The following is a 27,606-nucleotide window of genomic DNA, read 5'->3' on the forward strand; positions in this document are numbered from 1 at the left end:
GGCATCGGTCTCTTTTCCCAGGCAGCTATCAGCAAGACAAGAGGGCATGGTCTTCAGCTGTGCCAGGGGAGGTTTAGGTTAGATATTAGGAAGAAATTCTTTACAGAAAGGGTGGTCAGACATTGGAATGGGCTGCTCAGGGAAGTGGTGGATTCTCCATCCCTAGAGGTTTTTAAGAAGAAACTGGATGTGGCACTCAGTGCCATGGTCTAGCAACCGCAGCGGTAGTGGATCAAGGGTTGGACTTGATGATCTTGGAGGTCCCTTCCAACCCAGCTGATTCTATGATTCTGTGATTCTATGATTTTGACCAGTGGTGTAACACTCATTCCTGTGGATCAGTACCACTGTATATCTAAGCAGGTTCTGCACAGGAAGAGGCAAGCTATGTTTCTCCTAAGTAACTGAATTCCAGAAGTGGTTCAGTGTTATCCTTAGTTACTAGGCTAAGGCAGGGAAGAAGGGTATCATTTAAAAATAAGAAGAATTAAGAGCAAATAAAGAAACACTGGAACAGGGGGTACATGTGCACAAAGATGCAGCATACAACTCTAATATTAAACAGTATTTTAAACACACAATGTAGATGTTGCTTAACAAATTAGGATCAAAATATAAAGCAGGACACATCCTTACAGCATCAAATATTTTTCTCACATATACAAGACCTGTGTACCTGGTTTCAGGATTTCACAAACAGACCTGAACTCATATTCAGTAAAAACCAGCTGCCAAATATAAGCTGTAAAGGCAGAAGCAAAACATGTGAATAATATGTCAAGAGAAAAGAATTTAAAGTTAAAACTAAACTGAGGCTGGGCAACAAGGCAAAGCAATTAGAGATGTGGTAAATGGAAGAAAAATTAAATTACTGCAGGGTAGATCTGACATCTGTACTAGCAGTGGTGCTACAGATCATTAGTCAAAGGCATTTTACACCAAGTGCTACAGAAGATAATTTAAGCAGTGATGACACTAGCTCCTTCCTCTCTATTGCCCCAGTGACATTAGTTTTTGAATTACAGGGGTTATTTCTTCCAAGAGCGACCTCTTAGACATTTTACTTGTTAATGTTTGAGCAACCGAACTCTACTTACACAAGTTTTTTAAAAAAAAACCCAATACCATTTTATTATTAGAGTACATTTATATTTTATGGTGTCTTAAAACCGCAGCTACATTCAAAATTCTAACAAGTTAATTAAATTTTAAATCCCAAATGAATTTTAATATTGTGTCCTTTTAAAATATACATAATTTAGCATTTTCCCTAGCTAAAATCCAATTTTTTTTCTAGTTATGATGTAATTAAATACCTATTAATTTGTCTCTATCACTGTACAGCTTTGATTTCTTAAGATTGACACATCTTTCAAATTAAAAAGAATTGTCAAAAAAGTCATTGAGAAAATTATTTCTGGTGGTGTATGGGAGGCTATCCTGCATTCATTTTGCAATTCCAAATGCTAAGCTGCCTAAAGAAATAAGTATACGTGCATGTACGCATGAGTTAACGTGCAGTCTCTAAAGCTGAGCTGAGGATAGAGCTGGGAGACGAATCTCACAAGGCACACGCTCTACGAGAAACCCAGCTGGTACTAGCACATGTCTGAATCACTCCTGTATGGCCCGAGACATAAAATGAAAACCAAACAACTATGATTTTTCCCAGTTAGATCATTTTTTATGTGGGCATTGCTGCCACCAAACGGCCAAACCGCTGAACTACCCTTCCCCTGCCCCGCGCAGGTGCGAACCTGCTCAGCCCACCACCCCTGCCACAAGCCCTCTCAGGAACGCTTTCCACTCCAACCTCTCAAAGCCCCACCGTGGCCAACAATTTCCCAAAATAACTTCCATCTAAAAGAAGATTAGAAAGAACTCATAGAATTCAAATCTTGCTGACTGCCTCTTCCAAGTATGAGCCACCAGCTGTCAGAACATTTCAGTGTTGTAGAATTACACCAAAGCGGTAATTCTCAAAGACAACAGAGTATCTCCTAAATGCCAGTCCAGGTAGCTGAAGTCTAACTGATGTGCCAACAAAGCCTGAAACAGTTCCTTTTCTGAAATGCCCTCCTCAAAACATCCTCCCAGAAAGCCTGCTTTTAGAAAGCCAGACTTGGCACACTACCCTGTCTCTGAGCAGGTTCCTCATACTGAAGAGACATGTGAGTTCAGTCACAACAGAAAGGGAAAAGGGAGTGCCATAATTTCTCACACACAAGGAGGATTCTACATTCATTCCTATTTCTCAGTTCTTATGAACAGTAGTTTGCTTCACACTTAAAGGTTTTTAAATACTTACCTATCAAGAATTATTATTTTTTGTGTTCTGCTGCACATGACTTGGTAAGCTTATTTATATAAGTGCCAAAGGCACCACAGAAATACCATCATATGCTGTGGGTTTAACTCCACCACCCTGGAATAAGGCTCCACTGGTCTGAGTAACTCAGAAGCACTCTTGCAGAGCTTGGACCTGACTTATGTACATTTGAGAATAACAACTGAAATAATCAAAAGAACCAGGCAGTCCTCAATAAATACCATTTATAGTGTCTTCACCTTTTCTCTAAGTACCCGTGAAGACAAGAATTCTGCAGTTTATGAACCTTTATGCTTACAGATCACCTTTTTTTCTGCAACTACTTCACCTGTAGCTTTCCAAAAGTGCTAAAAAATCATATTATGTAAGAAAAACATCATGTATCATTTTGACAAGGCCAGAAAGGAAGTCAAAATGCCTCAGGGCTTCCAAGAAAAGGCAAGGTTGTAGAAAACAGTCATTCAACAGTCACCATATTTGAAGGACTGCATTAAATGAATGGCTCAGTCAGTCAACTAAAAAGGTAAGGCAATTAAAGAGTCTCTGCTTTCTCTTCCACACCGATCAAGAAAAAGATGTGAATATACTCACCTTTTTTGCTCTTTGTGCTATATTAGGTGTTCTAGTGAGAAGCTTTTCAATCAGGTATTCTCTATTCTGCAAAACCAACATTTGTTAAGTTAAAAATCAATATGAGGAAAGCAGAAATTTCACATAGATTTTAAGGCAGAGCAAAATTTACTCGTAGGGTTAAACGTTTTACCTTGGCTTTCTGGAAAAATTTGCATTTTAAAAGTTCTGCTGCTGTGGGCCTGAAAGATCAATAATAAATTAGAACAGAAAACAAAGACCCCTCTCAGTGAATACAGTACAAGACGTTAGTTAAATGGTACGTCTCTAATACTTTTGAATTAGTACTGTATGAATGGGGAATGAATGATAATAGCTACTGAATTAATTCACACAAACTCACTTACCACACATGAAAAAAATTAAGCCTCTCTACGGTAAAAATACCAAAAAAAAAGAGAAAAAAAAATCAGTCTCTCAAGCTGCCAATTTCCCCCCCTTTTTTGTTCAACACAAGTGCAAGTGCATTTTACCTTTAAAAGAAACAAAAAACAAAACACACAAAAAAAGTCAGGTATTGTTTTCTTCCCCGAGTGACTCTACAAATGCAACTAAAACTTTGCTCCACAGCAATAAAAGCATAATTACATTTTCCAAAAAGTGGCATCAATACCTGCTACTGCCATTCTTTAACTTGACTGATTTCAGCAGGTATTCAAAAGAAACTATACTGACACAATTAACATGATGCATAAACCAAAGAGAGTCATCAGGAGCATCTTCCAGTCAAATGGACAAATACAAATCAAAGCAACAGTCGTAATGTCAAAACTGAGACATTTCATTTTTACTTGCAGTTCTGTTCAAGTTTGGTTCTTCTCATCATCATTAAGTTTATATTTTTGACACTTTCAACAGATAATCACAATCTCAGAGCTACCAAAGTAATTCCAACAGCAGATTTTGTCTCCCCTAGCTTCAGGGATCAAAAAAGCTACTTATCTAGCCAAAGCCAGACTCGAGTACTGAAGCAGACTCTGGAGAGAAAACAAAGCATCTCCTGGGATGAAATGAAATCCTCCATGTTCTTTTCATCCTTTCATGAGAAGCCCATACAACCATCCAAGAGTTAATTTTGACAGAGCTAAATTTAGGGAAGTCACAATCTTCAAGATTCATCACTTCCAAGTGAACAGTAGTAACATCTGCTCCCATTTTCCATTTAATTCAAGCAAGAGATGGAATATCGCACAAACTAGTTAAGATAGCGGAAAGCTTCAATTTGGAAAATTCCAGTCCCAAAACCAAAAAAAACTAAAATCTGAACTAGTCTATTGCTTTGAGGACATATCTGAAAAATAAGTTACAAAAAAAGGAGTAGTAAATAATCTGTATGTACATATCAATTCACTCCTGCTAGAAATAATGAATCAACCCTTGACATTAACAAAAAGCATTCAATTTAGACACAGACAATAGGTTTCATAGAGTATGGAGGGTTTTTTCTTCTCCAAAACACCAAACTCTACAGTAAAGGAGTTCTCGTTAATGGTCCTGTGGAGACCACCAGACTTGGCAGTAATTCACATATATATCTTGGATGAGCAAAAAAGGAAGGGAAACAATTAAAAAGAAAAATCAGCTTCTGTGTCAAAGTTTTAAAGTTCTTTCTCCAATTACAGTGAGCCAGTACCATCACATCTCATAAGAGGGCTAAGCACAGTTAAAAGCTAGATTTTAGTAAAGTTTCATCCAAACTACTGTTCTCCATTCCTCTACCATTAATTATGCCAGACACTTCTGAACCAGTCTGGACATGCTTTCTGGCCCTGTTTTTCCACCCAGCCTGCGGCAGTGAATTGCAGCTGAGGACTGTGAGCAGCATCCTTGGCACTGGGGAGAGAGAGAAACACCCACACACAGATCCCCAAAAGAAAAACACCACAGTCTGAGACAACAACAGTGCAACACCAGTCCTAGAATTTGCCATAAAGAGCAAGAACTTCTCTCACAACTGACATGGTTGTTGGAGATATCTCCATGCAAAATTAGATCCTGGCTCGTGAGAAACTTAAAAAATTAGAGATGACCCCCAGTATAAGAATACTCACTCTATAGCAGTATAGAGTAACTGGCACACAGTTCTGAGCATCTATCTGCTGGTCTTATTGTTAATTCAAGGCAATCCTGAGTATGAAGATATTGCATGTGTTTTCATAAATTAGCATAATTACCTTAAACACTAGTGTTTCAACACTAATGTCATAGCTACAGGGCAGGTACCTCAGCATTATGTACTCAAGGAGACAAGGAAAACCCATTTTATTTATTTCTCATGATTTCATACCCATTTAATCTTGCCCTAAAAATTGCTGAACAATGGAAGCTAAAAGAAGCTTGATTACCCAGAGCACATTTCATGCTTATCTGTAAGCAGCCAAACTCTAGCACTAAGCTTAAAACATCAGGACTTGCTACTAACATCAACAAGTGTAAGGGGTTTGGGAATCTGAAAACAGTACACAAATGATCCTTGAGTGAAATAAAAAATGTCAAGTATTTCAAGAATAAAGATTTTTTTCCTAATTATACTTTTTCTCTAGTATGCCTGCTGTCACCTTTTTGACTCGATGCCCTACAACAACATCCTGGACTTAGATTAGCACAACATCAGTGAAGAGAAGTACACATCATAAGAGACACACACACAATCCGGATTGCTCTCTCAGAACAATCTTTCTCCAAAAATACTAGCTCTGAAACTCTACAAAACAGTGATATATTAAATGCCTTAAGAAATAACGTTAATTAGAATGGGCTTCCTACAAGTCTTCAGCAAAAGAAGCCTACAAAAATGGTCTGCATAAAAATGAATAAAGGATGGATAAATTAATCATTCAGGGACCTCAGCAATGGCTTTGGAATAGATGTTTAATACTTTCATCATCTTGGCTGTCTCATCCACAAAACACAGCAAGAACAAAGAACAAATTGCAAAGATGCTATGACGTGCAATTGCCCACACACACATGAAGAAAACTCAACAAGCTTGGAGCCACTAACTTCACAGTAAAAAATAAATATATCTTAAAAAGTAATTTTCTCTGGAAAATAAGGCAACACTAAGTTTATGTCACAAAATGAGAAAAATCAACATAGAATTATTTATAATTTCTTTTTGAGGCCAAGAGACTGATATGTTTGGTTACCTACAGTTCTGTTGATCAATCTGAACAGTCTTGTTAGACTGTATCAAGATTTATATCTTGTCTCAGACGAGAAATTAAGATGTAGAGCAAGGACTTGCATTTGATCAGAGTTTAATTCAATAGTATGTTTACCTATAAATACATCAGGTTAACAACCTAGAAGAAGAAAACGTAAGGGATCGTTAGGAGGCAATTTCTTCTCCCCAGATGAAGATGACTGAAGGCTGCTATTTACAAAATTCAAATCATACACTTAAAAAATTATGTCACTGTAACTTAAAGTAGACTATATATTTAAAAAAAAATTCTTCTGTACATGGCAATAGTCACCTACCTTTTGGAAGGATCTTTTTGAAGGCATAATGAGATTAGTTTTCTAAAAGATTTGCCATACTTCTTCGTCATCTCCTTGTCCTCTACACCTGTCTCTAAAGTGGGAGGGTCATTTTGAAGCGTCAGCATTAACACCTAAAATAAATCCAAAAAAGAGGTGTTGTAAGCAAAACCAATTCCAAACATAGAAATTGCAAGAAAATAAATACTCCACAGAGTACATCTATTTATATATCTTGAGTTGCTATTGAAAATGAAGTAGTACTAGCTATCTAGCAGCATTAGTAATACAGCCAACAGCATTAAGTAATACAAAGTGATTGTTACTTTCATAGGAGGGTACTTGTGATAAGGTGCTGCTCCAGTTGCCAACTCAATGGCTGTTATCCCAAAACTCCACATATCGGCCTTGAAGTCGTAACCTCGCACCTGAAACAGAATCAGAAAGGAAAACCAAGGTGATAATGTCTCAAGTTCCAAAAATAAAACACTGAAAATGTTTTCAATTTTTTGTTTAACATTAGAAATACCTGCTCCATTACTTCAGGGGCCATCCAACAGGGAGTACCAACAAATGTTTTCCTTACTTTATTACGAGTAACATCACCTCCAGTTGCTAAAAATGCACTAACACCAAAATCTGGGAAGGAGGAAAAAAAGTCAAAATCTGTTAAACTACCAATAACAAAGCAAAAGTTTTACATTTTAGAAATTAAGTCAGTTCATAACAGTATACTTATAGAAACTCTCCACTGTAGAGCTGACCTTTGTTCCACGACACACTGTTGATGAAATGCTATGGAATAGAAGATATAGTTTTATTTGGGAGATCTGCATTACAACACCCTCAAGTTCAAGCTCCTAGTATGTGTCTTCCTGAATAAGGTTACAAAGGATTCCAGAACATCTGTCACTTAGGGTTTTCAAATATGCACTTTGAGCCAAAGTTTGCATCTGCTGTTGTTCAAAGACAAGAAGCTACTTCTGACAGCTACTAAATTTGAATGTGATTTGAACAAGTGGGAATTTTATATGCAATTTAAATATTTCTGGAGATTTGACAAACCAAAGTTCAACAGTAAAGTCATCAATAATATATATTTAACAGTAGACTAGGACACGAATAGCTTTTTCCAAATGCCAAAAAAAAGGCTCAGTGTTTTGTTAACTGTTTACTATGCCAGTGACAGCAGAATGGGAGGGACTGGGCTATAAGCGGAAGAAGAAGCATGTTACCAATGTATGGAGAAATACTGTCAATTTTCAATGGAGCTATATGAAGAATATTTTCAACTGTACTACTTCCAATCCAGTTATACTGAAATACAGTAGTTTACTGTAGACTTACTTCAATTTTTAATTTTCCTATTGCTTTCTTATTGTTACCTGATTTTGAGGTTGAAAAAAAACCCCAGTAACTACAGAAAATGTAGTTTTGTTATTATTTTACACTGGCATATTAAAACCCTCAAAATATATGTTTACATGGTGCTTTGAAAGCATCATTTATACAAAAAATACAACTTCTGTCTACAGCCATTTTTATTACCAAGGACTGCTAAACAAACAGCTTTCAACACTCGGTCACCAGCTATAAACTGTGAAAGGCCTGGCAGTATGCTGAGAGAGTGGGCAGGTATCACCACCTCCTCACTCTGCTTTCCAGATAATCTCATATTAACTTGAGAGATGGGACACGAGCCTTTCTCGGTACTGAAGCTTTTATGAGACCAAATCATTTGATTCTTACAGACTACCACTCAAGAAGCACATCAACACACTCAGGGGATATTTAAGATGCTAAACTGTATTCAACTGAGACCACTGCCAGACAAATGGCAGATATGCCAAAAGTAATTCTCAGTGGGATATATCTCATGCATCTCAGTGACTAGTTAACTTATAGCCAAGGTCCTTATGAAGGGCAGTACATACAGATTTTTGGATCCTCAAGAACTATTATAATTATTTGCAGAAATAAATGAAATTAATAGAAATATGACTTGTTACCATTTTCAAGCTGTTTAGGGCATACGGGCAAATCAAAAGGAAACAAAAAAGGACATTAAAAAGTTTCCTTATACATTTGATAGGACACAGAGAAACACTGAATAATTTCTGAATCACATATCATTAACCAAGAATCCTGAAATCCGTAACTGGGTAACTTGTGGCTACAGCACTCCAAAAGAGACAGTTAAAAGCCAACAGAAAAACTTGTATCTATTGCCCTTGATCCAGCTGCAATTACCTTTTTCTTTTATTTATCCATTACGCTACAACCGCCATTACCTGCTATTTGTACAGAGCCATCCTCACCCAGAAGAATGTTGCCAGCCTTCAAATCTCTAGAATGTACAAACAGAGGTTAGCATGAAAGTACATATGTGCACGTTTATGTAAACAAATAAATACTGCATACTGAATAGTTTTACAAGATACCACTTTCAAATTTAAAACGCAGAAAAAAGAAACTGAAGTATAAAATGTAACTGAACAACAATAGAACACAGCGCAGAACTCAAACTCTCACAAATTCTCATCTATAGAAAGACCTGGATTCAGCTTTGGCATAAAATGAACAAATTCAGGGATAGATTTTAAGAAGATAAATATTTAGGTCCAAAGTCTACTTTACCACCTTTGATAAATATATTCTCACCAACTGAGAGCTTTCAGAGCTCTCCATTCTTAATCCATGCATTCCATTCTTAATGCATCACTACTGAAAGGTAACATAATCTGTTTCCCTATATATATAAACAAGAATGTATTGAAACAACAAAACAAAATCTCTGAATAATTTTGGAAACATCTCCAACTAGCAAATTCCACCTGACACAGTATTCACTGAATTATACCACAGCTTTCACCTACAATGTACATCAGAAAAAGAAGGACACTGTATTATCTTTAACAGGACTTCTGCGGTATGGCACAGTTTACAGATGATTTTATAAAAATGGAGAAATGCCACATGTAACAAAGAGATATCTCTCTTTTTATATTTTTTAATGTACTTTAGGAAGAGATGAGGGGAATTCCCAAGTCTGACCTCAAAGAGTCCTGTTATCCTTAAAGCTCATGAATGTGCATTTCACAACAATATCAGCTTAACAGAAGACTATGAATTAAGGTTTGAGGCAGATCTTCGGCATTCCAGACCAGAAGTCAAGATAATTGTTCTTTATTTCTCCATTTATCTCAATTTTCCCTCTGCAAAAGGAGGATATAGCTCTTGATTTACATCAGAAGCAGTTCACTTATAAGAGGAGACATAAGAAGTACACAAAGAACAATTACTGTGCTACATCTGCACTACCTCCATTCTCAGAGTCCTGTTTGCAGTGAATCTGGTTTTTGTGTAATTATAATAGGTTAATGCTTGAAAGAGAGAATCCAGTGCAGGTACCTTCCTTAAAAGACAAATTCACTACAGTAAAATTAATTAGCAAGGTCAGAGTACAGCACTTTCAACAACCAAACAGTGAGAGCAACCTCTGGGTTCTTTCAGCAGACACGTATAGACCACCCCAGGGGATCTGCACAATTCACATGGTGCAAGGCATGTAAAGGGAATATAAAGAAGAGAGCAATCACTAGATGCATTCACACTAAGATGTAGTTTCATAGTACCACACTCAGCTTCACATGTGGTCATAAAAAAAGATCAGTAGAGTTGTAATAGATATTTACTGATTACCAGGAAAAAAATAATTTCACATTTGTACAGGAGTGCCTAAGCACCCAAGATTACAGGTTTTACTGTGCAACACAATAACTAAGTCACAAAACATATCACATAAACTAGAATCAGATTAGATATTGGAGCACCAACAGGCACGGGAGTACAGACCCCAGCTCTGGCATTCTTATCGCAGCACAGGCCTATCCCAACTAGAAGAGAGACACACAGCATAAAGACCAGGCAAGTACTTATGAGTGACAAACTGCAATCAAGATTGCAGCATCTGCTCCAGCATTATCATCTGATATTTACTTATCGCATTTAGAGTATGTGACAGAGGCAACACAGTTTGCTTAGCCAGGCCACTGCAGCTGACAAGTGGCAACAAACTACACAGTCAATGTGGAAAATGCTTTTCACTATGTATATGCTCCTACCTGTGTATTTGTCCATTCCTGTGTAAATAGTCTAGGCCCTCCAAAACTTCTTTAAGAATTGTTGCTATTATGGGTTCTTCAAGCACACCACTTTTGTGCTCTCCTCTGTTGACAATATACTTTATTATATCAAGCATTGAACCTGTATTGCAGAACCAGGAAGGAAAAAAAGCAAATACAAAGCATTATCATATCAAATTCTTAAGAAAGTTGTATTTCTTCAGTCTTTCTATGTTACCACAATTTAAATCTTTGAATGTACGTATAAATACTTCATGTAACTAGCTGTTAGAATAAAGCACACTGCTAACTTGTTCAAATGAGACAGAGAGCACTGCTTTTTGTCAAAAATACTTAATGATCTATTAGAAAAATACACTAACATCTTGCTAAGTGACCACTTATTTAAAATTCAGGAGTACTCCACATTTAAACAGACACATACTGCAACGGTTTATTATCCACCTTAGATTATGGTTCTTGTGTTCAAAATGTAGACACACAGCTGCAAGACTGGAAGAAGATATTCTCTGCAAACACATGATGACAACATTCCCAGTGATACAGTCTGACATTGAACTTCAGTTATTATAAATTTCAAGGCATTTAATAGAAACATTTTGGTTTTAACCAAGCATTATTCAACAGCTCATACTAAATTCCTGTCATGAATCACTGGTTTATCTCATGTTCTATGCATGCTTTTGATTGAACTGACCAATTCAATCAATGTGACATAACAAGGGTTATGAGCATTTCCCATCCTTGTTTTCTAGCATCATGGTGCAGTAGTCTGCTCCATCAAGACTAATCTGGAAGGACATCATGTAACAACCAGGACCATCACATCTTAATTTGGAGTCTCTCTTTTCTAAGCTAGAAGCACATTCATCCTCTTTCTCCTCTCCCAGAATCAAATAAGTATTTTATCCCATTAACCATCATGATAAAAAACTGCAGTAAGTGTTTTGTTAGTTTAAGCAAGAAGAAGGATGCAACATGTGTAATAGTTGTCCTAGGATGAATTTTCCTTGAATAAGGAATGAGTAACACTCTTTATGAATTCAGAAACATACGCATTTTTACAAAAATAGAGTGGATTCTAGAGAAACTCAAAAAAAGGTCACGCTTACAGAACTGACTTAATTCTCACCAGTTTTCCCTACACAGCCTTAATAGAGATTTTTGATATGTTGATTCAGAACAAAAATTAAATTCTGCTGATGTAACTACTGTATCTCAGTAATTCTTAGCCTGTACTATAAATACACATACACAAACATTTTCAGCTTGCACATTCATGCTATAACACGCCTACATCTCAAGGTTCATCCTATATAGTATCTACCCCCTCTCATTACTTTGTTTAGGTGAATTAACTCAAAGAAGGTACATTAGGAAAAAAATCATACTATTTCCTTCCAGCTGAACAAGTAAAATCAGTAACTTACCCCCACTCAACAGCTTCATAACCAGCCAAAGTTCATCCTTCACCACAAAAGATGTGTAATAGGTCACCACATTGGGGTGATTGCATTGACTCATTGCTTGAATTTCTTTCTGTAAGAAATAAAAAGCCCAACATAACAGAGCCAGCTATCAGTTTTGATTGCACAGAGAGACAGTTTAATTTCCAAAGTGAAATACTATAACAGAACTAAAGTATATACAGAATATGCATCACGACATTAAAACATTTCAATTTACCTATAGATCTGCATGCAAGAAAAAAAACATTATTGCTTTGGCCAGGAGATACAGGCACAGCTACATCACTTTTCTTCTGAGAACAGCAAAGAAATTACTTTAAAGTTCCAAATTCACAGTAAGCAATGAAGAATAAGTAGTCTCCAAGAGCTGAAGGTGTGGGTACAGGCTGGACAACAAAATGCAGGGCAAGATCAAAATCTACTGCCTTTCCTGTTCAAAAGGGATACGAAGAGTAGAATGGGAGCAGGTGGTAAAGGAGAAAGGAAGCTGTCAGACAAAGGACACAGCACCAGTGGCTCAGCTACTGTGAGATGGACAGGTGGACAGCAGAGCCACGCAATCAAACAGAAATGGAGAAAAAGCAATGTTACAGACCAAAAGTCAGAGGAAACAACCGACTAGAGGAGCCTACAGTTACCGACAGATGCACAATGTGGCACTACCAAGTAACACCATCTATGACATGCCACAGCTGTACACATTAAGAATGACAGCCTTGTATCTGTTAATTCAAGTAGAGTCCTTTTTCTATTCACACTTTCACATATTTGTTCTGTACCACCTTTTTGGCAGCTCTCATTGTTCTGCCAATCCTTTACATAGGAACATGTACTGGAGAGTTTGGCCTCACACCAACTTAAGCTCCCACAACCTTACTTCTCCCACTCCACCTTTGGCCACACAGCTCTGATTCATCCCTGGTGCTACAGAACATGGTCCTGGAGATGAGCCTGTCAGGGAGCCAATCCAGCTCAAAAACAAACTCTTCCACCTCTCCTTCCTCCATGAAAAGCAACTGCTTTGAGGTGGACCTGTGTTACACTTTGACTCACCAGCACTTGTGCAAGGCAGGCACTGTGCAGGTCCCACTTAGGTTGATTAAAGCTGCCACAAATGCCATTTTCAACTTCCAACTTCAATTCAGCAAATGTTTGAAAGAGGTTTTTTGTTATTTGCAATGCACCTGAAATCACAGCTGCTTTCTAATAAAAAGTTAATTATATGTATTAAAGACTGTGATTTAATCTCATTATGCTTGCTGGTGACTATTAAAGTCAGGCTGTAGTTTGAGACACATTTCAGCTTGTCCTGTTGTCCAAAGCCCTCCTCCTTAGGCAACTTCTGAGTCCTGGACCACAGAAGAAAGAATGCTTGGATAATGAGTCAATGAGACGAATAACAAGAGTAATTTGCAAGACAGCTCCCCTCATTCCCCTGGAAGGTAGTAGGTGGAAAACAGAAGACAGACATGTGGGGCACATTTCCGTCTTAAACACACATCAAATCACTGCCTCAGGTTCTTAATTCAGCTACCCATTCCATGAACTGTAACTCTCCTACTCCTGATTACTATTTCATTTCTTACACTGTTTTATTATTTTCCTATGCTGGTAATACAACAATAGTTCAAAAAGTCCACCTGCCACTACTGAGCAAAAATGCACCTTATCTATTTTTTTCTCACATATTAATAATGCAGAAATGTAACTAATTGACTGAGATAAGCTTCACTATTTTAACTGAAAAGTGCTTTGAATATTTTATCTACCTGCATCAACTTGTGGGCAAAAACTGAGCTACCACAGTAGCCATGGCCAAAGGCACCTTGTGTCTCAGCTTTGGTGACTTTTTTCAAAGACTCCTTGCAAAACAAAAATAAACAAACAGAAAACATTCCATGAGAGATAAGGGGTGAAATTTTAGTCAGGAGAGAATTAATTTCAGACCTGCAGTACTAGAAAGCCCCTATCACACACAGAATGGTAAGCTTTCATAAACTTCAGTTATTTGCTTGAGGCCCTTGATATGCACAGATAAGAGAGAAAAGTATTCACTTAAAATATGCTGCCAGGGAAACAACTTGCAACAGAACATCCAGGAAAACAATCCGGAACCTCCTTCACATTCACGTCACCTTAAACATTCAACGGCACCAAATCCGTAACAGTCTCTCCCTCATCCCTCTGCTTCTCCCTGCCTTGCACTAGCACGAGCGTTTGTGCTCTGCACCAGGCAATATGCCCAGGTTAAAAGCTAACCTATTTTGGCCAGGTTATTCCTGATCCAGTTTCACTGAGCAGCTGCACAAAAATGTCTGTCGGCCTCAGGGCAGGTGGGTGACACAGTTAATAAGCAACTGCAGGACAGCTCCTTTCAGTGCTCGGCTGCAGTGCCCATGGGCCGGTCCCGCTCCCAGTGACTGGGCAGGTGCCAGCGCTCCGCAGGTGCTTCCCCAGGGGCTCCTCCACCAGCACCCAGGCATGGCCCCTAACAGGCCAGGGGCTCCTCCAAAGAGGCTGCCTCCAAGGGCTATCCAGAACAGAAACACCAACAGCCTAGAAACACTGCTCAATCAAACAACCATTCTGCAGAATACTGTTTGTCTTGTAGTTTTGAGTTTTTGATTGTTTTAAAAAAAAAAATGGAGGCAAGAGGATGGGGAAGATACCCAGTCAGGACAGTACTAAGGACAGGAACCTTTTCCTTGGCTCATGGGGTTAAGTTACACTTAGCTTACAATAGTGAGAACACAGGATATTGCAGGAAACAGAGTATCAAATTTCAGGAGTTTGGCAGTTTGTGTAACCTTAGTATTATTTAAACTCCCTCTCACACTGCCTTTCTATTTTAATTGACACTGGCCCAACTCCTAAGTCTGCTTACGTGGGCACCAGGGTTGCTGCATTTCCACTTCTCTGAAGGCCACGCCGCTGAGAATTCCTGAAGGGTGCCCATGCACACCATCCGCAAGCACTCAGCACCAGCATTTTACAAAACAGCGTGTTCAGAGTGCAGACAGTTTTAGAACATCCCTGTGCCAATAAAAACTGTTTCATCAGGAAAATAAGTGATCAAAAACTGATTAGACTCAAAATTTTTAGACTCAAAATCTGCCAAAAACGCAACAACATTCTAAATACTATCAACTGAAATAAAAATATTAGTACAGTTGTAACAAGAGTTTTGAAGGTCAATGATGCCCCTTTCCAGAAAAACGTATCTATTTTTTAAATATAATTTTTTTATTTTTTAAATCTCTCTATTAGAACTGAGTCAGAGCAAGTATACTGACCCTCACAGAGAAAAGCTAATTATGTATGTGTATGCATGCACATGTGTGTACGCACTTTTTAAACTCTGCTAACCAGGAACTGGGAAAAACAGAATTTATGTTCAGATCAAAACAGATCAACAAATAAAAGAAATAAAAAACCTGAGCACAGAAAAGCAGAAATTGACTTATGTTAAAAAATAAAAAAGATGGTATGGACAATTGTCTTTGTACCAAAAGAAAGCAATATGGGACCAAAAATTCTAGACCTACTGCCTCATTTGACAGACAGTGGAGACACGTCAACAGTAAAGACACTCAAGCACTTGGTTAGGTAACTTTGAACAAGCTGGTAACTAACTGCAGTTAGACCACATGAATCTCTCTTGCAGATTTTTGGCAGTTTTGTCTGATTTTATTTGTTGTAACTTTTTAATTCTTAATTCCCATTATTAGTTCAAATTCTAACTAAAAAGATCCAATTTAAATCACTTTATGTTACAATTATTAGTATTTATCTTTTTATAGAAATGTTCTTTGTGGACTGTAGATGTTAATACATCATGCACAGCGTCTCACCTTGGGCTGTTCTCTTTTTAAACACAGTTCAGAATTTATCTTTTGAGTTTTTAGTTGACAGAATTCTCACTACCCCAGAAGCAACTTCCACTACTACAATCCTCTTAAAAAACACAACAATGTCGCATACAAGCTGTCACATAAACTGAAGGTGAATGCCATCAATCACCAGAGGAAGAGCATTTTGGGTCCTCCACTGTAAAAAAGCCATTTTATCTGAAGAAACTGGATGGACCATACCCTCTGTATCAAATTCAAGATATCTTTTGCACTGGCAATTCCCTGCTGAGGAGATCATTTCCTTCAGAGGCAGGAATTTCTGCATTAGAAAAAGCCCACAGTCTCTAGGCAGTAGTATAACCTGTGGAACAGAAGAGAGTGTTCTCACTTTTAGAATGGTTTTGTGTCCTTAAAATCTTGTTATGCTGCCTATATATAAATATGCATTAGTCTTATAAGTACCTAACTAGGAGCATTAGAAAGCAATAGGTTTTGGATTTTAACAGTTCGTTGTGACTTTGTCTGGATTGCCATAACCAGTGCAGAGGAAAAACTCTTGCAGTTCCTTTACAAAGGGCCTCTTACAGGTCCTTTTCTTCTCTGATCAGTGGCCCAAACAAACAGCATTCCTCAAACAGCTTCTTATGGCCTATCGGATAAATGTGTGCTAATATGTAGATGAAAATGTAGCCACTCCTCCTTATCTCCTTAAAAGTTATCATCACAAAATAATCCAACATGTTTTGGTGGTTTAGACATTTTAAAGAGACCTACTAAATTTTACCTTCATTTTTTTAATCAGTGTTTAACAGAAGGAAAATGTATCTTTCCTCAGTATTAAGAAAAGACAGACAACCAGACAGTAATCTCTTAAAAACTGAGTCTCTAGAAAACAAGGGGTTAGGGTCTTCCCACAGTTATCCCAAGCTGGGATTCAAGTTTACAGACCTTGTTTTTGTGACACTAGAAAATACACATTAGTAAATTATATTTTTAGGGAAGGGTAAAAAGTCTTCCAGATTATTTTCAAATCCTTCCTTTACATCCTGCATAAAATTCTACCCTCACTCTTGGACCAAGGAAAAACCAAAACCAAAACAGAAGGTAAGTCTCCGTGTAATATATTGCTGCCCGATTTACTTACAAGTAATTCATCCATACTGGTTTGGCATTTTTCTAAGTTGATCCTCTTTATTGCTACACGTTCTTGCCTGGGTTTGCACAGCGCTGCCTGGACAACTGCTGTAGCACCGCTACCTGAAAAAGAGCACAGAAGGAACATAGTCTTAATACAACAGGAGTCTAAAGCAGTGACCAACATAGAAACATCAACCGACAAAGAACTTCAAATCTGCTGTTTATCCTTTTGCAGTGCTTTCCCCACATGCATACCTTTCCACCAGGCAAGACACTTTTCTTCTCAGATGGAGAAGAAAAACCTCAAAGCTTCTGTTCCATACTCCACAAAAAATTCTGAAGTCAACAACTTAAATGATGTGTTCATTTTTCAAGACACAACCACCACCTCAACGCATTTCATAGTTTGGGAACCACTACACTTTTGTCTTTAGACACAGCTGTTCTAAGAACATGACCTGCACAGGCGATACAATTTAAAAGCCTTACACACTGGGGTGGGGAGTGTGCTTTATCAAATGTTATTTCTATGTGTTCTTTCAAGTCAGTCCCTGTTTAACCAGGTTTTTTTCCCGCTATGCAATGAACAGAAAAATATCAGAAAAATTGTATATGCCAAATCTTCCACAGTTCCACCAGTGTTCCTGCTCATTCATCGTGATTAGAGTAACATCCTACGAAAAGCATGCTGATTCTCACAAAGAGCATGGGAAGCACAAGTATCACATCACCAGTGAGAAGATGAAGGTTACTGAATGGCCCATCAGAGAAAGTCAGTCACACTTACTTGGCATGCAAATCACATACGGCCACACAACTATGCTGATAACAAAGCCTGGGGGAATTGAACAAATCTGGGAGAAAGGAATAGAATAATTTTCTTTAGTGTGCTTTATTTGTGAATAACAAAAGTAAAAGGTCTCGTTGCTTCTTTTATTAAGCACCCACCAGCGTTGCCCCAGTCAGTATTGCCTAACTAAAGTAATGAAATTATTGCAAGTAATACTGAGGAAGAGTTTTGCTCGCATTGCACATCTTGCTGCCCCATCAAATACAGCAGCTTCCTCACAGTAATTGCATCATGCTCATCCATGCAGAAATCTAAAATACTCCAACAAGTAGCTTCTACCTGCTATTGTAAATATTTTATTATAAATTATGGATTTCTGGTAAGTCATTTGAGAAACGTGTTATATTGGCCTGCTTATACACTACGTTCTATTTATTCGGCAAGTCCTAGATGAATACAAACTGTGAACAAAAAGCCTTTTGTTGTCAAGCTCTACAAACGTGGATTCAGTTACCAGCCGACTTAAGAACAATTGAGAGCTTTTCCCTCTGCACATCTGAAAACAGCACCAACAACACCTCATGACTGAAAGTTATTGTCCATGTTTTAATTGCTATTTGCTTAGCTATTTTCATGTATTGTTGGTTCACATGATGTTTTCACTCAAATCACAAAGCTTTTTAACTGTTTATGAATTTCATGACAAAATTCTGAGCTCATCTTCAAAAAAAAAAAGTTTCAACAGGACTAACTAGTCATGTTTTTGCAGGATGTGGTCACAGACAAATATTGACATGTCCTGTTCTGTCTGCTTATAGAACAAAGCCTTTAAAAATTCCAATAGTGTAAGTAACAAAAGAATTAAGAGATTTTAAAAATTAAATAAGGTGCCCCAAGGAAGGAACCACCAAGTCAGCACAATTCAGCTTGGGTAACACTCATCAACATCACTTTAATGAATTCCTCAGTAGACATTGTTACTTTGATTACACAACTATAGGTTGAAGCAGGGTAAAGAAACCAAATTTTTAGCTATTACATATACAGGAACAAAGACTGAGATTTTCCTTATGCATCTTTTTCATCTATGCCAGAAGTTTTGTCTAAATGCAGGAAACATCCAAGATCATTTTCAAAATAGATTTATAAGGCCACATAAAAGACAAACAGAAAAAGCACACTCAAAAATTATTCACCCAATGCCAGGATGAAATCTTGACTGCTTCCTCAAGTTAAATGACAGTAAGTAACACTTCAAAACATTTTGGAAAAATTAAGTTACAAAAATAGTACATTTTTCCATGTTTTCTCCTCAGACAGAGATGACTTGCAATGGGATGTTCTTCACCTCATGAATGTGATGAACTGGCAAAGCAAAAAACTTTCTAGATTTAGAATAAGGCCAATATACCTGGTTTCTTCTTTCTCCTGCTTTCTGAATACTCTACACAATACAGCATTTTGACAGTAAAGACGATTTGTCTGGTTTGCATTCTCAGTGGGACTTACATACATAAAAAACTCACTCGAAAATGCAGTTTGAAGTACTGAAGTAGGAGCCAGGCACTAAGTAGCAGTATGCCTCCTTCCTCTTAAAAGATGTTCTCCTCTCCTCTGCCTTACAAGGTGAACAACCAGGGATAGAGATAAGGAAAACGTGCAGCTTCCACATCTGGTCAGAAGACTCCTTTTGTGCCAATAAAGAGATGTCTACCAAACAAGTAGAAGGGTGAAGTGTTCCACAGTAGCAATTAGAAACCAGACTACCCACATAAGCATTTCAGTTGAGAGCTAACAGACTACAGAAGTCATACATTATCATACAGTGAAACTGAATTGTCACAGACAACTATTTAGCATAACAAATTAGGATCACAGAAAATGATTGCATAGAATAGATTACAGTCAACCGTTCCTTGTCAGAAGGTAGGACTTCAGTATGTTGAGCCTCAGAAGTCTCCCAAAACCCTCACAGCAGAGAATACTAACTACGCCACAACCAAAGCACACAGGTTCTAACATTCAGTCTCCCTTTAGGAAACTGGTATGAAACTATATATATATGTATAAAGAAAGCTCAGGCTGGATAAACCAAGAAGCCTTTGCATCCAGTTGTCTCCTGGAGGAGAACAAAACAAAAGGATTACCAGTGGTCAGACTCAAGCAGGTTTGTACGAACAACAGGTTTTTTCCACTACTGGAAAAGTCATTCTGCTACAGACAAGTTCTCTTTGCCAGTTTCAAAAGTTAGCAGGGAAATAATGCAATTCCAGTCCACATCAAGATGCCTGCTACTCCTGTTACACAACAGACAACTGGTCAGAGCATTTCATCTCGTCCTCATGTATTTGCTGTCATCCTTCCCTCTAGTGCAAGCATGCCCTTACAGACAACCTGCCCCTTCATGCACTCCTTACCATCCTGCCCTCAATGCAACAGAGTATTAGAATTGCTATAACTATTTGGATTCACACAACAGAAACCTTAAAAAGACCTTCCGCATATGGCCACACTTCTCTTCTGAAAGGATATAACCAAAAAGCAGTTTTCTGCATTCCACTTAGCACATACTTCACATAAAACTCATAAAAACTCCACAAATTATCTGAAAAAGTTCCTACAGGTTGTTCTAAATCTGACATAATGAAATTTTTTCTCTTTTTTTTTTTTTTAACGCAAATTTAACCCTTGCAGAACTTGTTTCCAGCTGGCAAAGAGAGGATATTTGAACAACTGTGATCAACAACTGACATTAACATTTTAGTTTTAACTACTCTCCACTAGTCAAGCCTCAAAAAGATAGACAGTGAGGTGAGAAGGCTGGACCATATCACTTGCATATTGCACATGCACACATCCCTCATATAAGGATGTGACACTTCATTTATTCCATTATTTATAAATGTCTGACACTTTCCACTCATTATGGCACTAACATTTCTTTTCAATTTTCTTCTTCTCCTTAAAAACAAAAGTCAGTAAGCTCATCAGACCATAATGATTTATCAAGGCTTTTTTTTTTTTTTTAGTAGCTCGGTGTTAGTCTCTGCAGTATTCCAGCACAAATGTCTTTTAAAAATTTCTGCATTCCAGGTTCCTACCCAAACAGACCTTCCCCAACATCACAGTGGTTCTAATTTCTGAAGAGGAGGATGAAATTTGTTGATAACAGTAAGTGTTCTTGTTGCCTAGGTATCTGAAGGGTTAGACAGCAGTAGCAACTGGAGAATACTAAACACCTTATGTCAGAATCTACAAAGTTTTACACACCAACCTATACCATTTGCATTTTCATACACATCTTCTGCTCCCCCAACATACAGAAACCTCCTATTAAATGTAGCTGATTAGTGGACACAAATTTTGTCATCCTCAAATTCAAGACTAAATTGTAGCTATCCGTAAAAAGCCAGTACTAAACAGAATCAAATCTATGAAAATGGATGAAGCAGCCACGAAAGTATTTCCATTTAATCTCTCAAGACAGCCCATTTCTAAAGAAGAGTCCCCTAGATCATTGTTAAATGTAACTCACACACAGTTGTAACTGCAGGATTCCCTGTGTGTAGAACAGAATGTATTTGTGCACACAAACTGTGAGTGCACAAACCTAGGTTAGGTTTCCACTCATGAAAACGTGTGGAGGTTTTTTTATGTAACATACAAAGCTTCTGTGCTTATACACAAGCTTGGACAGCTATGTCATATATACTGTATATTGCATGCAATATTGTGTAGCATATTTCCAGCATAAATGTGTTATGAATTGATCAACACTTCAAAATATTCCAGAGCAGCACTGGGCCAAACTAGTCACTTCAATTTTGAAAGAATAAATTCTGTTGCTGGTAAAGTAATACTTTCAGTTAAGAAACAGAGAACAAAGAACCTTTAATTTCTTTTGGTTTCTAGCTTTTACTCCACAACACTCTAGATGACTTTCAATATTACTCACTTTCTTTCATATTACTTCCACTGATTAAAAATTAGTTATAAATCAGCTGATTAAAGCTCATTTACACCACATACTAAACTCTAAATCTTTCTAAAACTTAACTTCTTCACAGAAAATGAGTCATGATTTCCCTTCGCATTGTCATGACATAAATACTTGTGTTCTTAAGAACCCCATAAAAATTATGTAAATACAATTTACTAACAATTTCTGCCCACGTTGTGTTCTTAATTCATGCTGGGATTAAATCTCTCCCCTTATAACTCACCTGGATACTATTTTGCTCATCCTAGCCACTAGGCTTATGACATAATTCACTTAAAATACAGTAAGTGTTCTATGAAATTTATGCCCACACACAGAATTGGTACTTCTGCATTTTCAACATTCAAAAAGTAATCGCTTTTGATTCTTCATTGAGCTATACAAAATGAATTTGCTTTGCAGTTGGACATTTAAAAACATCATTATGGCTACAGAATCACTGGGTTACTCAACTGTTGTATTTACTTTTTTCTGGGAGAGTAGCTTACACAGAGTCTCAGGTCTAGCTTATCCCATACTACTCCTTAAAAGCATGTTGTATAAACAATCCAGAAAAATCTCTCCAAATACACTAAAGGTCTGAAAATATTTCTGTGATGCCAATGAGGTCTTAGAGAAATAGTCTCAATGTCCACATCAAAATGATTATGTGTTATAGAAAATCTCCAAGAAAATATCTCTGCAAGCATTAAGCCAACCTGTACTAAGGCTAAGATACAGCAAGCTTCAGCACTGACCAGACGACATATTCTCCACACAGGAAGAAAAAAGGTAGGGGGATTCACAATCAGCAATAAACCTTTACATACACGAAAAACAGGAACAGGAGGGAATGATCTCACTTTCTGAACTATTCTCTTTATTTCCTCACCAAAATAGTACAAGGACTGGTTATAACAGATGTTTTGCATAGACAAATTATAGAAAATATTTTGAGGTTTGCTATGCAGTACTATGTTACCGCCCCCTGTCAAATCTGCAGAACAGAATAAAATTCTCCTGCCAAAAGCACAGGAGAATGCAAATCTACTTTCTTGAGCACAGAGGGTTCTAGCATCAAAGTAAAGCAAATAACTATCGATCACGAATTATTCAGGAAATAAGATAAAATGAAGCTGTACAAAAAAAGTGGAGAACCTAGACCAATGATCTGGAAAATGTAAGTCTTACTTCCCTCCATTGGTGAGCCCAGACACACTATATTGCAGGAACTCTTCTGAAATGTCTATCTTATCTGACAAATAATTAGTTATCACCACCAGTCATCATTAAAAGGATTTTAAAAGTGTTCTACTCTGACTGACAAAGGTATTTAAGAAATCTGTGGCTAGAAAGTGAAACCAGATATATTTAGAACTGACATAGGTTTATTTAACAGTGACTGTGTTCAGCTTTGAAATGAAATATCAGCCTAAGTGATGGCTTTTTGCTTTCAGACACTTTCTTGTTAAAGAGACTTCTGCCTAGAGCCATACATATCTCAGCACTCGTCAGCTTGATACAAGGCCATCACTAAGATCAGACTGAAAAGTCCAAGGATAACCATTAACTATGTTTGGGGCATTCAAATAAACCTAGCAATAAGCACACAGTGAGAATGGGAGGATAAAAAAATAGAGACTATGCCCACTATCTCCTTCCACTTCAGAACTCTCCCCTCCCTCTGTGCTCTGCAGAGCTCTTCCAACAGAGACTGACAAGTGCTGACATTAAATCCCAGTCTGAGATTATTTTTTTCCTTTGTCATAGAGGCTTTATGTACTCTATTAATACAAGTAAAATCATCAAAAATAAAGTCACTGTGGTTGTTAAGTGTATGGGAGAAACAATAAATTAGAGGTGGATCATGATGCTTTCCGTTGAAGTTCAGTAGAAGCAAAGCCTCACTGCTGGAGAATTACATCCTGCTACCCCATAGTCACATCACATACAGCACTGTCTTGCCTTTGACTCTACAGCAGTAAGACATATAGTATCCCAGCTTCCTTATGAGTTTTTCTATCCACTGTACTGTATTTAGTGCAGAACATGGTTTTATCCCCCTGTGCTATCACCATTAGTGTTTAAAACGACACCACCACAGGAGACACACTTAGCCCCACGTTTCAACGCTGGAAAAGTTTTATCCCTATCACCCAGAAAAATAAGATACATCACATAACAAAAACACATTCCTGCTGTTTTTTTAAGAAAGTACCTACGAAGGAATTCAAGTACTTTGGGTAAGATAATGTGCTATCAAAGTTGAGGATCAACTTTTAGAAGTGCATCAGAAACAGACAGCAACCACAACACCTCTCCTTTTGCCTGTCTTTGAGTATGAATCTGCACACACTCCAATCACATCTTCATACTTTACACTGAAAGAAAGATGTAGACAAGTCGCAAAAGCAAGTGAAGTGATTGATGCCAAAAATCCAGGCAGTTTAATGCTCATCTGCGTGTGTCGTCACAAAAATTAACTTTTAACTGAGTACTTCATGATCTTGAGTGTTCTTACATGCTGGTCACGGAGCTCACAGGGAGCCTGGTACATTCCCAGATCTGAGAGCATCTTCCCATTCATAAGCATTCTACACCACAGAAATGTCAGCACCACAGCTAGTAAGGAAAACCTAAAGCAAAGCAGTCCACTTTCAACAGGTGTTATCTTCTCCCTGACTTGTCCTTTAAAATAGATGAGTCATCTAAATAAAGTTGAAAGGGAACTACAGCAACTCAGATTAGACTGTCTAGGCAAGCTCCCTATTATAAACCCTACCCAAGACTAAATTCCTTTTGCTCTGCTCCACATTTCAAATATCTTTATAAGAACTGTTATTTGTAAGTGAAAAATGTTCATATACAGAATCCACAATTGCCACTATTTCAGAATTTGGAGTTATTAGAACTGGAATTTGCTTTGTGGAAATGTCAGGATAAGACTGGTGTGACCAGCAGCCCCTGCTCCTGATCCCTTGTAATGTGGTTAACATAACTAACACGACTTTATAAGGCAAGCAGCTATTTTCTGTGACTGAACAGGTCCCATAGTCATTCCTTTTTCCTTACTCTCAGGCCCTGAAGGTCCTGTGAACCAAGCAGACAAACCAGATTTCTTCTTCCTCTCCCTACCAGCCTCAAGATTCCTGAGCATCAGGGCAATTTACAAGTCCTGAGTAGGGACAGCGAGACCCATGACCCCTGGTGGCCAGATATGCTTCCATCATCATCTGCTTCCTCTGAGGACTGACTCTTACACATGTATGATCCTCAAGTCTATATTATGATTGTTGTATTCATGCAGCAAACAATGTACTGAATTTTGACCCTATCTGCAGAGAGTCCAGGTGACTAGAAATAGTAAGTTAAGTTGTATTAAAAATTCTGTATTATTTAGTCGATGAGAAGTCATGTTAGGGTCTAGGCAATTAGAAATCTTAAGTTATCACATTATAAATTCTGTATTATGCTACTTATAAATTGTACTAAACTGATTCTGATTGTAGAAACTCTGTGCCATTCTAATCATATGTCTGTGCTATAGTATTCATACTATCTTGTTAAGAAAATAAAGCTTCAATTATAACTATATTTTAGTGCCCTCATCATTCTGCCAAGGATCCCTAAAAGAACCTGTCTGTCACCTTAATGGTAAGCTTGATTAGCAGATACTTGGGAGCAAAGAGATGTTATTCTCTGGTGCATAATTAATTTCTCATGCACCGCAAAATTATTCTGCTTACATATGCTGAAAAAAAAGGGTATGGGGGGAACAACCAAACCACAGACACAACTTACTAAATACAGTTGAATCTAAGGCAAACAAGTAATTTAGCTAAAAACATTCAGTTCTGACCCCAAAACATGTTGAACCTCTCATAAAACATGCTACTTAAAACATACAATATGGACATCAAATGTGAAATGCAAACAAAGTACCTCCGTTCCAGTTTGCAGAACTCACACTTTCCTCACAAGTCCCATGGCTTTCAGGTCTGCTTGAAGTGTCTTATAGCCACTTTATATACCTTGTCCACTTATACTCGCTTCACTATCATGTTTCCGAAGTTGTGATTACGACGTAATATCAAGCACAGCATTTTAAGAGCTTAATGAACTAAAGAGCATGAAACTGAACTGAGCACTGAAAAGTCAAGTTCTAAACCTGGAATGATTTCTCCTCTCAAGTACGATACTTCCATATCAGCTGCCATTATTAAGACAAAAAAAGTGAAACAAGGCGTTATGTGTAAGGGCAAAATAAACTACACTTGGTTTCTATATGAATTCCGCTACAATTTACTTATGGACTAGAAAACACGTGTGCCAATAAACAACGAGTAACATTACATATAACAGTCCATAACTTAAACAGATTTAAAGGAATACTTTTCTTTAGGGCTAATGAAAAATAACTAGCTAAATAAATAAATCCATTTGAGCCCAGCACCTAGGGGGAAAAACAGGAAGATTACTGTGTTAGTTTGTCATTAGGTTAGATTATCTAAAAGAATGTGCTGGTAGGAATGTGGATCATCTTTAAAGGTTTTCTGAAAGGATTCTTGAAAAGACCAAAACAAAGAGCTGAGCCACAAGTAATAATGTCACATATAGAAAAGGTATTATTATCTGTTAAACTAGCTCAAAAGACAGAGGAGGGGGAGAATAGCTCTGAGGCACACGAGGCCATCTCCAGTTAACATTAGTTTTGTAATCAGATATGCTCTAGCTTCCTTCAAAATGAAAAAGAATCCAAATTCACTCACACCGCAAATTTGTTAGGTAAAAAGAAACACAGAAAGTAGCAGGCAAAGCCCTTGCAGCAGGCTCTTTCACCCACACTGCCACTTGCTCTCGCAGCGCAGTCGGCAGCACAGCCGCGCCACACAGCCGGCACAGCGCGGGCAGGGGGCAGCTCCCAGCGTACACATCACGTTGGGGCTGTCCTGTGACAGGGAGAAATGTGGATGTACTGCACTCCACGTTAATGAATCCAACAAATTCATATTCATTCTGCACTTTCAAAACAAAAGATGTGGAAAAAAAGTAAAGGATACTACTTGGTTTAAGAATTTATGGATTTTATATGCCATGTTATTATGCATTCATCCTCACACGAAGAGAAACATGGATTCTGATTGTTTCATTCCCCCTATTGTTTCATCATCAATACAGAAATCATTATTCAATACTTATACAAATCTTAACATCTGGAAGGCAAAACTCACAGTGAAAATGTCTCTGCATAACAACACAAGAACTTGATATCTGGTATTCACTGTGGGGCCAAAAGTTACCTTACTAGGGTATCATCCAAACTCCATGGAATTCCTCGTTATACAAACAGGATAAACTGAAGATTTGCTTTGCTATGCTGAACCAGACTTCCTGCCTAGAAAAAAAGCTGTTAAGAGAGAATTACTGTTCATTTCTGAAGTAGCACTATAAACAAATGCTGGTGTTGATTTAGTTGGCATATTTTATTGTTTGTCGTTTAGTTTGAAAGTAAACACTTGGAACAATTCTAGTACCACGAACGCAGTATTTTCCAAGTCTTCCGGATGTCACCACATAGTGCATCATTCTCTTCTGAGAATGAAGAATGGCAATCTACCAAAACAAAGGCATTATTGCTACTGGACTGTCATAGAGATCTCTAATTAATACTGCAGTGTTGAGCTACAAATCATCTTCAGCTAGTTCACCCCAACAGAATGTGCCTGCTAGAATTTAAGTTCACTGCAGCCACACACTACAAGTAAAAAAAATACCTATTTCTCATACTGCTTC

General features: G+C 37.7%; 1 protein-coding gene across 3 annotated transcripts in view; it reads right to left on the bottom strand.

Moving 5' to 3' along the window:
* The window catches only part of STK39 (serine/threonine kinase 39), a 79,951-nt gene that overhangs the window by 42,986 nt on the left and 9,359 nt on the right, over positions 1–27,606 (bottom strand). For 2 of the 3 annotated variants that reach the window (XM_027733703.2, XM_039387961.1), the window contains exons 2-10: positions 17,052–17,164; positions 12,018–12,126; positions 10,567–10,708; positions 8,734–8,789; positions 6,972–7,081; positions 6,769–6,870; positions 6,443–6,576; positions 3,093–3,141; positions 2,921–2,986 (exon numbers count right to left, since the gene is read on the bottom strand). In XM_027733703.2, the coding sequence (XP_027589504.1) occupies positions 2,921–2,986; positions 3,093–3,141; positions 6,443–6,576; positions 6,769–6,870; positions 6,972–7,081; positions 8,734–8,789; positions 10,567–10,708; positions 12,018–12,126; positions 17,052–17,164 (881 nt within the window). Of the gene's footprint in view, positions 1–2,920; positions 2,987–3,092; positions 3,142–6,442; positions 6,577–6,768; positions 6,871–6,971; positions 7,082–8,733; positions 8,790–10,566; positions 10,709–12,017; positions 12,127–16,147; positions 16,250–17,051; positions 17,165–27,606 lie in introns of those variants that run through there. The other variant, XM_027733704.2, reaches the window with a different exon arrangement.

This window comes from Pipra filicauda, unplaced genomic scaffold (genome assembly GCF_003945595.2).
Source record: "Pipra filicauda isolate LSUMZ 115617 unplaced genomic scaffold, ASM394559v2 scaffold5_size6683894_pilon, whole genome shotgun sequence".
Classification (NCBI taxonomy): Eukaryota; Metazoa; Chordata; class Aves; order Passeriformes; family Pipridae; genus Pipra; species Pipra filicauda.